Consider the following 13,008-nt stretch of genomic DNA (forward strand, 5'->3'; position numbering starts at 1 on the left):
TTGCCAATTGAGTTAGCCTATTTTTCAAGGTGTTATTTTCTTCAGCATTTTTTTGGGTCTCCTTTAGCAGGTTGCTGACCTGCTATTCATGCTTTGACTGCATGTCTCTCATTTCTCTTCCCAGCTTTTCCTCCACCTCTCTAACTTGATTTTCAAAATCCTTTTTGAGCTCTTCCATGGCCTGTGCCCATTGAGTGGGCTGGGATATAGAAGCCTTGACTTCTGTGTCTTTGCCTTATGGTAAGCATTGTTCTTCCTCATCAGAAAGGAAGGGAGGAAATGCCTGTTCATCAAGAAAGTAACCTTCTATAGTCTTATTTCTTTTCCCTTTTCTGGGCATTTTCCCAGCCAGTGACTTGACTTCTGAATATTCTTTTCACACCCACTTCACCTCCGGATCCTCCCAGCCAGTGGTTGGGGTCTGAGATTGAAATGCTGCTTTCCAGCCTCAGGACTTTTGGTGGGGGCAGAGCTGCTATTCAGTGTGAAATTAAGGTCAGGTGCTCAGGTGGGGGTAGGGCTGCCTCACGGGCTCAGTTCCCTCAGAGGGTTTATGCAGAGACCTTCAACAGTGGATCCAGGCTCCTGTCTGCTTGGCGAGCCCTGGTCTGCTCCCACCTCTGCTGCTGCCTCCCGCGGGGGCCTGAGTTATGGGGACACCCCACTCCCCTCTCGACCCGCCAAAAAGACCCTCTCACTGACCCTTGTCACCTGTGGGTGGAGGGACCCGCGTGGCCACTGGGGATCCCCTCCCTGCAGCCCGCTCAGATCTGCTCTTCTCTGTGCCACGGCCATGGTAGGGCTGTGCTTGGCTCCCAGTCCACGGTGCCCAGTCCGCGGCGGCACAAAGGACCTTTTGCGAGAGGTTTGCAGGTCCCTCTGGAACAGAAATCTCCTTCGCTCCAATGTTCTGTGGCCTCTGGTGCTGCAGAATTTGCAGTGAGTTGCTATTTACAGATGTTCTATGGGTTGTGGGTTCAGAGCTATGTGTATGTGTGTCTTTCTACTCTGCCATCTTGGCTCTGCCCCTCTTTATCTCTTTTGATTAGATCTATTTCTTCTTTTGCTTTGTCTGAGATTAGGATTGCTACTTCTGCTTTTTTTACATCAGATGAAGTACAACATATTCTGCTCCAACCTTTTACCTTTACCCTGAGTGTATCCTCCTGTTTCAAAAGTATTTCTTGTAAACAATATATTGTTGGATTATGGTTTTTAATCTATTCTGCTATTCATTTCTGTTTTATGGGAGATTTCATCCCATTCACATTCACAGTTATGATTACTATCTGTGTCTTTCCCTCCATCCCTTTTCCCCTTGTTTATACTTTTAGCTCTCCCTTCTCCCTTCCCCTCCACAACAGAATTTTAATTTTTGATCACTGCCTCCCTCAGTCTTCCCTCTCTTCTTTCAGCCCTCCTCCCTTTTAATCCCCTTTTCCTTTACTACTTCTTCCCTCCCTTTTAGCCTCCCCTCCCTTTTCTTTCCCCCTTCCCCTCCTACTGCCTATAGAACTAGTTTTATTTGTATACTTAACTTGAGTCCAATCAGATGAGAGTACCTCTCAAACAATGCTCATCTCCCTGCCCTCTTTCCCTCTGTTTTAATGTATTTTTGTGCCTCTTCCAGTTATGGAATTTATTTTTTTCTGGCTCCTCCTTTTCTCATCTCCCATTACAATCCTTACCACTCTTAGATCACATTTGTTACCATCACATCTTTTAATTTATACCTACTTCCTCTATTTATGTATATCTCTTTTACATTTCATAATAAATATACAACTGTCAAGATTAACAAGTATCATCTTCCTTTAAAGGGATGTAAACAGTTTGCCCATATTGTGTAACAAGTTATTTTTTCCCCTCTTTACCTTTTTATGCCTCTCTTGAAACCTGCGTTTGAAGATCATATTTTTTATTGACTTCTGGTCTTTTAATCAGGAAGGTCTGGAAATCCCTTATTTCACTGAATGTCCATCTCTTGCCTGAAATATTATGTTCATCTTTGCTGGGTAGTGCCAGCTCCTATGCCTTATGTAATATGATATTCCACTTCTTTGTATCTTTTAATGTAGAAGTTGCAAGATCTTTGTGATCCTGACTGTAGTTCCTCAATATTCGAATTATTTCTTTCTAGCTCCTTACAGTATTTTCTCCTTCACGTGATCATTCTGGAATTTGGCAATGATATTCCTTGGTGTTTTTAGTTTGTGTTCCCATTCAGTAGATGAACAGTGGATTCTTTCGATAATTATTTTGTCCTCTGGGTCTAGGACTTCTGGGCAATTTTCCTTGATGATTTTTTGGATGATATTGTCCAGGCTCTTTTTTTTTCATCATGGCTTTCTGGTAGCCCTATAATGCTTAGATTTTCTCTCCTGGATCTATTTTCCAGGTCAGTTGTTTTTCCTATTAGATATTTTGCACTTTCTTCTATCTTTTCATTCTTTAGATTCTGTTTGGCTGATTCTCGATGTCTCATAGACTGATTAGCTTCTACTTGCCTGATTTTACTTTTTATCAAATCCTTTTCTTTAGTTAACTTTTGCATCTCCTTTTCCATCTGTCCAATTGTTCCTTTTAAGGAGGAATTTTCACCAGTTAGGTTTTGTACTTCCTTTTCCATTTGTCCAATTTTTCCTTTTTAAGGAGCTGTTTTCTGCAGTGAATTCTTTTTTCATAGTTTTAAAATCATTGGCCAGTTTTTCTTCTATTTCTCTAATTTGGGTTTTAAAATCCTTCTAGAGTACTTCCAAGAAGGCTGTTTGTGCTTCAAACCAGTTCATGTTCCCTTCTTAAGTTTCAGATGGGAGTACAGTCTCAATGCTGACCTCTGATATTTGTGTTTTGGTCCTTGTCCCCACAGAAAGATTCTATGGTCTTTTCTTTTCTGCTTTACTTCTTACTTATGACAATAACCCTTTTCCTGGCTTTTAAAGTAGATCTCTGTGTCTGTGGCACAGGGAACTCTGTCCCACAGTTCTTGTGCCTAAAACTTGAGGCGTTGTGTGTTGTGGCCTCTGGTTCTTTCAGCTAGAAACTAAAGTGTTGTAGCTTACCTGGTGCTGAGCTGGCTGGTGTTTGAAAGTGAAGGTCACCTGAGGTGTTTTTTGGATTTTCCCCCCAGTTACCCTGGAGCTAGTTCTATAAGTGTGGGGAAGGGGTGGTCTGGACATCAGAGATTCCTCTGCTGAGCTAGAGCATAGGCAAGTTCAGCTGTCTGTTTTAGTGTCTTCCTGATTGTTGCTGATGCATGCCTGGGGTCCTGGTGTTGGCAGTTCTTGGCTTCATCTCCCTGGGGCTCAGGATCTTCTCCCAGTTTGTTGAGGTAGGGCTGTCTGGGACAACTTTGATCCTGTACTGGTCACCTTTGGCCACCTAAGTGATCTTTCTAGCCTCCTGGGCTAAGGGTCTGTTTATCCCTTCTGTTACTCCCACTGTTCCAGGGCTTTTCCAGGGGAGATATTCTCTGGGCTGGTCAAGCTCAACAACTTGGGGTGGAGGGGGGGAGATAGCAATTACCGATCTCTCTTGGCTTCTGGAACCAGAAAAAAAAGCTTCACTGTCATTTTCTGGCTTCTGTTGCTCTAGAATTTATTTAGAGTCATTTTTATGGGTATTTTGAGGGGTATTGGAGTGGGAGAGCTCAAGAAAGTCCCTGCTTCTACTCCACTATCTTGGCTGTTTACTTGACTCCCTCCTTCTTATTAAGGATCTTCCTACTGCCTTGTGAACAACCCCTTTATTGTTTATAGAAGTATGGCAAACTGTAGCTTTTGTTTACTTCTGGTGACATTTGCTCAAATCTTCTCATGACCCTAATGTGTGGAGGCTGACCATTGACAATGCTATGCCCTGATTGGACTCACTAGGTTCATATCTGATAGGTGGCCCTGCTTCTAATATATATAAATAGTTTCTGGAGAGTAAAACAGAGCTCCATTTAAGTGAATGATTAAATAAGTTTTAATGGTCTGAGAACAATTTAAAAACATGAACAAACAACTTTGTTCCCATTTGAAAGATCAATCTTACTACCCACATTTTCTGACTTTCTATAAAATAAAGATAAACATAAAGCAGCACCTCCAGAGAAAGAATAAAAAAGCAAAAAACGGATCCAGTTTCTTTATTTTTGCCCCTTAGTATCATTCAGTGAATCTCTACTAAAGACATTAAAAAGATCTAGCTCTGTATTTTAATAGTCAAATATCCAATCTTTTTTTTCTCTCTCTCTTTGATCTTGTCTTCAAATAAACTGTGAAGGTAAGGATTCTTACCCTTGTTTTGTCTCATGGACTCCTCTGAAAGTCTAGTGAAACCTTTGGATCCCTTCTCAGAATAATAATCATTGTGATTATTATCCTCATCTTCATCTTCACCACCAGCATCATCAGATCTATCCCTTTAAATGCCCCTTCTTTGAACAAAATGAAATTAAACATTTTTTAAATCTTCATAATAAATATAGGTAGCCCAGCAACAGTCTCACATAAGTAGTGTCAAATCTCTCTCTCTGTCTCTCTGTCTGTCTTTCTGTCTGTCTCTGTCTCTTTCTCTCTCTCTCTCTCTCTCTCTCTCTCTCTCTCTCTCTGTCTCTCTGTCTGTCTCTCTGTCTGTCTCTGTCTGTCTCTGTCTCTGTCTCTCTGTCTCTGTCTCTGACTCTCTCTCTCTGTCTCTCTGTCTCTGTCTCTCTGTCTCTGTCTCTGACTCTCTCTCTCTGTCTCTCTGTCTCTGTCTCTGACTCTCTCTCTCTGTCTCTCTGTCTCTGTCTCTCTGTCTGTCTCTGTCTGTCTCTGCCTCTCTCTCTCTCTCTCTCTCTTTCTCTTTCTCTCTCTCTCCTTTTCTCTGCATTTTAAGTTCATTACCTCTCTGGCAGGAGGTGAATGACTCATTTCATCTTCACTCTTTTTGACCCACTTTTTTTATCTTTGCACTGACCAGAGTTCAGAATAAGGTTTTAAGATCCAAAAAATAAAAACATGTAAGACAAAACCAATTAAATATGTAGAAATATAATTATCAAATATTATATTAAAAAGAACAAGCTCTCTGATGCCAAATTGAGAACTCCTGTTCCAGGGTTTGAATTGAAACCCTAAAGAGAACTAAAATACAATCCAATTGGATACTTCCATAATATTTTATTCTTCAAATAATAATTCTCAGTCATGTCAGTATTACTTTCATCATCCAGAAAAAAGAAAAAATTCTCTCTTTGAGCTCATCTGAATAAATAGACCCCAATCTATTTGTTTAATATGCATGAAAACGTCTTTCTCAAAGATGTTATTTTTGGGGGTGGAAAATTCAACCTTCAGCATTTTCACCACAGCCTGAACAGAACAGGACAAGGTATCTATGAAGCCAAAAGCAGGAAGAGAGAGAGAGAAAGACAGACAGACAGACAGACAGGCAGAGACAGAGACAGAGAAAGCAAAGACGGTCACAACAGAGCTGTAGTTATTTTCTCTAGCCAAATGACCCAACAAACTGCCAGCAATGCTAAGTCAGATGACTGGCATGTGGTATGGAATGTCTATCACGGGTGTCTTATAATAGTAGCACTGTGCATAACCAACTTGCAGGTGTTTCATCTTATATCAGCCTGCCAGCCAGCAGTCAGATTTTCTGAAGGGATTATGCACAGTTGTTTCTCAGTGAAAAAAGACTATACTGTATGCAGACACAGGATTCACTGTTGGTAAATTTAGCTGTTCTCATTACCTCCTAAACCAGCCCTGTCCCCTGATTTGTAAATTAGCAGGACAGATGCATTCAGTGTTTTTTGTATGATACATATTTTTCTGGTTTGTCTAAATTGGCATCAACAGTTACTACGTAGTGACTACACAACTCAGAAATGGTGCATGAAATGGGAAAAAATGGAAACAATCTTTGCTCTGAATACTCAGGTCACAGATATTGTAGACATGGACTTACATAGCAAATGGAATCAAGACTCCACTGGGTTTTAATTGTTAATGGAAGTTGATGGAATTCTTACTAATTAAAGAGAGGAGAACATTGAGGGCATGTCGGGTTGTGGGTTTTTCTCTTCTTTTGATTTCCTCATTATGTTTTCCCATAACTCCTGCTTTGTCTGCTTCCTTCATTTGTTGTTTGTATACTTGATAAAATCTGACCTGCATTTACATCTTCTTTTCTTGTTCTCCTATTTCAAATTCTTCTCCTTTCCTGATACATTCATTTGTCCTTTCCTTCTCCTTTTCCTTTGCTGTAGCCTGTTGGTTCTCCCCAAGATTGCTTCATTTCCTCCAAAACTTCATTTCTAAGTTTTCTTTCCCCCAACTCCACTCTCTTCTTTCTTAAGCTATCCCTTGAACTAGGTCTTTTTAAAATTTGTTTTTGGTCACACCATAACAGATGCAGCAAAGGGAAATCAGAATTTATTGGGCCCTGTTGTTCATGCCTTATTTTACCCTTTTCTCCCTTCACTTCCATGACACTTCTCTCTCTTAGTTCTATCAATCTGACCACTTATTTTCCTTTGTTGGGTCATTTTCTTCCACTTGTTACCTAAGTGTGTTTGTCCTCTAAAATTCTGTCCCTCTTCTTATTTTCCAATTCTCTGCTTTGGTGATTTCATTCATTTTCAAGGGTTTGATTATCACCTTTATACAGATGTTTCCCAAAGCTATACTTAGCCCTAATCTTTCCACTGAACTCTAGTTCCCATGCTAGATACTCTGTCTATACATCCCTCCAGCACCTCAAACTCAACATATTTTGAACTGAAACATTTTTCCCTTTTAAACTTCCTCCCCTCCAAACTTTCTTATGCTCACTTTATAGTATAACTAATGTCTCTATCACTCAGGTTTGAAATCTTAGATTTATCTTCAACTCTCCCTTGATCAGCATCTAATCTATTGATAAGTTCTGTTTATTCTACCTTTACAAGATCTCTTTCATTCTTCCCCTTCTCTTTATATATATGACCAATGTTATAATGCACACACCCACCATTTTATAAGAGCCTCTCACTTGGTCACCACGATGGTAGTCATTCTTATTTCTAATTCACCTTTCAACACTATCACCAAAATGCTTTCACTTGTCCATGTCACTCATCTGTTTAAAAATGTTCATTGTCTCCCTATTGCCTCTAGGATAAAATCAGAATCTTCAGTATGACATTTAAATACATAACAGTCTCTTCCCAAATTAGTTCCCATTTTTCCATTCATTTTAAGTTCTCCTTCACATACTCTAAAATGGGATCAGTTTGAACTTTTGGTGTTTTCTGAATTTTGCATTCAATCTCCTGATTCTAAGAATGAACGCAAGATGTTCTCCATTGCTAAGATTCATTATCTCCTCCTCTGTGCTTTTAAACATTTTCTTCTTTAAGGTGCGATTAAGATGTCATCTCTAATTTGAATCCTTCTCTGATTCCTTGAATTAAAAGTATTTTCTCCCATCTTAGACTTTTCTGGGTCATTTTGTTTGGGTATCTTTTTTGCTCTCACTCAGTCATATAGAGGAGAAAGTAGTAAGTACTTTGCCATAGGGTGGAAAATTTAGAGGGCACCAAATGTGTTTTCCTAGTGGTACTTCCCACTTTGCCACCACAGTCAAAATAGTAATGGTAGCATTAGCAGCCACTAGGGTCCATTGAAACCCTTCCCTCCCTATCCAATTTTATCCTTGGTGATGGTTGAAGTTTTAGTAGTATGCTAAGGTTAGGGTTCGTCGGAAGGACCTTGTCCTAGGCAATGATGGTGATGTGAGCATCACTAAAATATTGTCTGGCACAGACTCAGCCCCCCAGGTTTTATGTGTGCCAAGACTAATAAACTTAAAGAGAGAGCATCCCTATTCCCCAGCCTCTTGCTAGATTTTCATATGGTTAAGAGATTATTTTTCATTTTTTATTAGGCCATTTAGAAAAAAACCCTCATTTCACTGGTTCAGGCTACTGCTATCTTCATTTTCTTTATGGATGACAAGGCTGTCTCCTACTGGGACTACACTTCCTTGTTGTCTAAAGCACTACGTAAATCTGACACCAAGGAGGCTCTGGCCCTTTGGTTGAAGAACAACCATATGTCTGAAAGTCACCCAATGTGTACTGCCCTTGGCCACAGGAAGGGATCCCATAAGCTCAGTACAATGCATGGCACATAGTAGGCATTCAGTAAATGTTTACTGATTAATTATTCCCTGTTGGCATCTATTCTCCTCCCCTCATGTGCAATAATGAAATTTTGTTGCCTATCTCTGTGTAGCTATGCTGCTCTTTATCTGAACTCTCTTATACCACAAATATAATCCCTTCCTTCAACAGGCTGATGATAGAATTACACTAGATTCTACTAGAAAGGAAACAATATAAACTAAAGGTCTAACACAAAATTGAAATGATAATTACATAAAGTAAGTTCAAAAAATGACTGGTTTGACTTGCTGACTTGTGAAAAAAAGTCTTCTGTCAATTCCCAGAAAAGATGAACATTTCAAATATACAAATTTTGCTACATATATATAATTTCAGTTAAACAGTCAACAAAATATTTATTTGTGACACTCCTCTTGGCACTGTGGGCCTCGGTTTCTTACTTATAGTTGAGTTGTGAGACAAGTAATAAACCAATGAAAAGTTCAAAATATGGTGCAATCAATGATTAAGTTCTATAGAAAGGGCAAATAGTAAATGATTCTGTGGAGAGAGAGAAAGAGAAAAATAGGAATCAGAGTAGTCAAAATGAAATTGTGGAGATGACTTGAGTTGAGTCTTAAAGAACAAATGGAATTTGAAAGAGGAGAGGGAGAGGTCTTTTCAAGCCGGGGAATACCATCAGGAAAGGTAAAGAACTGAGAGTTTGAAGACTGTATGTAGCAGGCAGTGAACAGGCTAACCTTTCTGGAAAACTTAGGTTGAGGAAAAATCATAGGTGACAATGGAAAAGAATGTTTTGAGGCCAAATTGTGGGATTTAGATTTTATTCTATATGCAATGGTGAACCAAGGCTTTTGAGGCAGGCAGTGCTATGATGAGTGTGATGCTTGAGGAAAACATATCTGACAGAAAATTTCCAATCAATTTGGAGAGGAGGGGAACTTGAACCAGACAGAATGATTTGGACAATATTACAATAGTTTAATTTATGAGATGATGATGTCCAGGAACAGATTAGTGTTGGTATGAATAAGAAAAAAATAAAAGCTTATTAGTCAAGGCTAAATAGTCAAGAGAGACATCATGCAAGAAGAATTTTTTGGACTTCTTGCATTGGCACAGTGCTTGGCCCATTGTGAGCATTTAATACGTTTAATGCATTCATCTACTTATTTATTACTGAATATGTAAAAGTGGAGGATTTCCTCACCCTTCAATTTATTTGCCCTTTTTCTTTATTTTTTTTGTATCAAATTTGTTTTATTCTTTACAATTTTTCATTCATCTTGATTAAGTCATTAGTACGCTTCTGTCTAAAGGAATATCCTTCTGTAAGTCTTGCCTTGCCTCCACTAGGCTGACAGAGTACAGTGGAGCATCTGACACAGAGAACCATCATTTGTGCATGGCTGAAGACAATGGTGATTTTATAGCACCCTGAGCACTTTATGTCCATGAAATATGAGTTCAGACTCTGCACTAAGTACTTCTTCTTGTGTTTTCACTTCTCCTTGGGAGGAGGGTGCAGATGATCTTTTGTGAGAAGTATGTTGGAGCGGGGCAGTCTTCACTGCCTGAAAAAAAGCTGGTCCCTGTATTTACAATGAAGTTGGACTAACATCTCTAAAGTTCTTTTCAGCTCAATTATTGATACTATAACCTTATGTGTATTAAATTTCGAAACCTGTATAGTAATTAGGAGAATGATAGCACTACCGACTGAATTAGAAGATAGATAATTTGATTTGAGAGGGTGAGGATGAGTTAAGAAATTCATTTCAGACTCTGTGTGAGGTAGCAATAATATAGGAAATATCCGCATATTTCTACAATTATTTATATCGCAAATTAATAGAAATTATATATATGCATATGTATACCTCCATACATACACATAAACACACACATATATATGCGTTTATCTATCTATTTATCTGTCTATCTAAACTCATTATGTGATGTAGGTGGACATGTCTAGTTGGCATTAGGTGATATGGCTAGGAGATTTAGCTGATTTTCATGGATATAGACAAAGATGTGGTTGCCATCCAGGAAGAGAGTCATAGGTTTTAATGAGTTCTTTGAGGTCCCAAGATATATTCCTTCTATTCTGTAAGTAACAATTACCATTAGTGAGTAGGTGTGGAGGCTATGTCCAATAACCACTAATGATAACTGGAAATCTGGCATAGAAATTTCAGGCTTCATACTACATGTAAAAGAGAAAAACCACATTAATATAGAACTAAAAGTTTAAGAAGTATTTTCCTCACAACAGTGTTGTGAGGAAGATCACATATGCACATTATTATTATTCTTATTTTATAGATAAAAAATATAGATTCAGAGCTGTTAAGTGACTTGGTACATATTGCACCTTTAGTAAGCATCAGAGGTGATTCAAACCTAGATCTCCTGGTGTTAAGTTCTGGTCTCTAAATAACTTAATTCTTCCTCAAGGAAGAAAGGTTAAGGGTATTTAAAGGTGTTGCTTTCCCAAGTTGCGTTGGTACCTTAATTCCCTTCCCACAGTTAGCTTATAATATTTAAGAGCCAATATAAATAAATACAAATGTTTATTTGTATTCTCTTCCTGTTTATTCTGTATATAAGCCTCCTTGCACTTGTTTTCTTCTCTTATTTAAGTTCCAGGAAAGTTGGCATTGTTTCTTTCTTTGTCTTTGTATTTCCAGGACCTAGCACAGTACTTGACACACAGGCTTATTAATAAATGTTTGTTGATTGATAGAATAGGGTTGAAGAAAATTATGAATCCCAACAGTTCCTTCCCTTGGTAAAAGTATGATAATCCCAAAACACTCCGTATTTCAAGGGGCCTAGCATCCCTTGTGACACTAGATATCTATTTCCTCTTTCTTGGTACTTTTACTCTACCCATTTCTGGAAACTTTTGGAAATTTTCCAGCCCTCTAGTAGTATTACAGGGATTTCCTTTGCTAATCCATGACATCTTTCTGTCTGATTTATCAGAAATGAAAAATGAATCAGATTCACCTAAGTGAGACACCTTCATCTTTTCCATATTAACTCTCATGATACTCATATATCTTTGCCCCTATGGTTGAGCCACATTAGTAAAAGACACAGGCAACATATCTACTGAGTAGAAGAAATGCCAGAGACCTGGCAAAGACAAATTCAGAGACAGCCTCTTGATAGGACTTTCTCTCTTCATGCTTGAAGTTTATTCTGTTTCTGATCCAAGGAGAAACCTGAATGTTCCTTTCTATCATGTGGAGGCAGGAGCTTTTGCACTAATTGTGTTTTTCCTTTGTGGATTCTTTCCCACCATCTGTATCTAACTCTTGAGTCACTTTGTTTGAACTAAAACACACCTAATAAAGACCTACTGCTTAAAGCATTTACTGGATAGACTGTTTATTTTATGAAACCACTTCTTAAGTCCCCTAAACTACTGCTATGACATAAGATTGGGACATAAGGACTCATGACAATTCTTTGGCTTTTAGCTCCCTCTCTTTTTTTTACAGTTGACCAGTAACCCCCCCACACTTTCATTAAATCTCATATCTACTCAGCATTTAGTATTTTGAAGAGAGATATGTAGCGTTTGTTTTAAAATGCAGTGGGTTCTAATGAACTTGAGCAACGTAGTGACTTCTCCCAGATCAAAAGTTCACTAATGGCATGGTTGATATGGTTAGTGTTCAGATCCACGGTGGCTGACTAAGGTCATTGCAACTCACTGACTGACCAGAATCCCATAATCCCATAGCTCATGCACATGAGCTGACACTGCAGTTTCTCAAGCCAAAATTGCTGTCTACCTTCTTTTTTTTTACATGTCTATTTCACACAAACCACCTTCTATGATTCATTGCTATTGGCAGACAAACCAATGTTCCCCTAATGGCATGTTGACTTCAATCAATTAATGGCATTCAATAAGCCATTTCCAGCTGCAGTATTCTGAGAGGTTAATTTTGCAAACATCTAAATACCTCTGACTGTATAGCAGTCTGAAATTACAGAGGCAGTAAGTCTCTGTGGATTAAACACGGGAAAATTGATCTATCGACCACATCCTGCCTTAATCCCTGACTTTAGACAAGTCACTTAACCTTTTTTACCTCAGTTTCTCTATCATTTACTTCATTCACAAATGTTTTCCATAACATCAAAATAGTCATATTTATCAATTTCATTGGCTCCTACTCACCCTTGAGTGTTCATTCTCTAGTTGTCCACATCAGTGAGAAAACAGAAAATAACTAACCAGTAACTCATGTATGACCCAGGGAGGCAACTAATGAATGCTGACTTTGGGATTAGAAGATCTGGGTTTGTCCCTTATACCTATCGGATTGTCTAATATGAAAGAAAAAGAAAATGACAAATGTTGGAAGGGATGCAGGAAAGTTGGAACACTAATGTGTTGGGATTGGAAGCTCAAATCCGTGTGGACGGTCTCGGGCAGGTAAAAGTGGGACTTCTAAATCTTAGAGTCTTACGAGGCCCTCCATGAACAGCAGGGGTTCGAGAAGGTCAGACTGAGCTAGCTCGGCTAGCTCGGGTATTTCCGCCTCTCCCCGGGAGATACGTGATGGGTGGAGTCTCCCTGCCCTCGAGATTGTCCCGGATTGGAGCACACCTAGTTACCTAACAGCACGGTATTGAGATGCAAACTGTGTGGCTGAAGATTAAGTAGGATTGAGGAAGCCAGAAAGCTCTCTCTTAGCACGTGTGGAGCCAAGAGGACTGTAGGCTCCGCTCCTCTTCTTTCCTCTCTCCCCTCCCCCTCTCTCCCCGCTTGTACTTCTACTTCCAATCCCTTAAGCTTAGCCTCCTTAGGAAATCTCCCCCTCTTCCTCCTAAGGAAG

At 39.1% G+C, this 13,008-nt stretch overlaps 1 protein-coding gene across 1 annotated transcript; it reads right to left on the reverse strand.

Annotated features, from left to right (window-relative positions):
• Nucleotides 1–9,413: 9,413 nt before the first annotated feature.
• Nucleotides 9,414–9,602, reverse strand: LOC140502391 (small ribosomal subunit protein eS27-like). The gene has a single exon (XM_072606591.1). The coding sequence runs from the start codon at nt 9,600–9,602 to the stop codon at nt 9,414–9,416; it is 189 nt and encodes a 62-aa protein (XP_072462692.1).
• Between the last annotated feature and the right edge of the window lie 3,406 nt (nt 9,603–13,008).

This window comes from Notamacropus eugenii, chromosome 4 (genome assembly GCF_028372415.1).
Source record: "Notamacropus eugenii isolate mMacEug1 chromosome 4, mMacEug1.pri_v2, whole genome shotgun sequence".
NCBI lineage: Eukaryota > Metazoa > Chordata > Mammalia > Diprotodontia > Macropodidae > Notamacropus > Notamacropus eugenii.

What these genes read in the sequence shown, in the direction of transcription:
- LOC140502391 (XM_072606591.1), bottom strand. Translation starts at nt 9,602, where the DNA reads ATGGACATAAAGTGCTCAGGGTGCTATAAAATCACCATTGTCTTCAGC.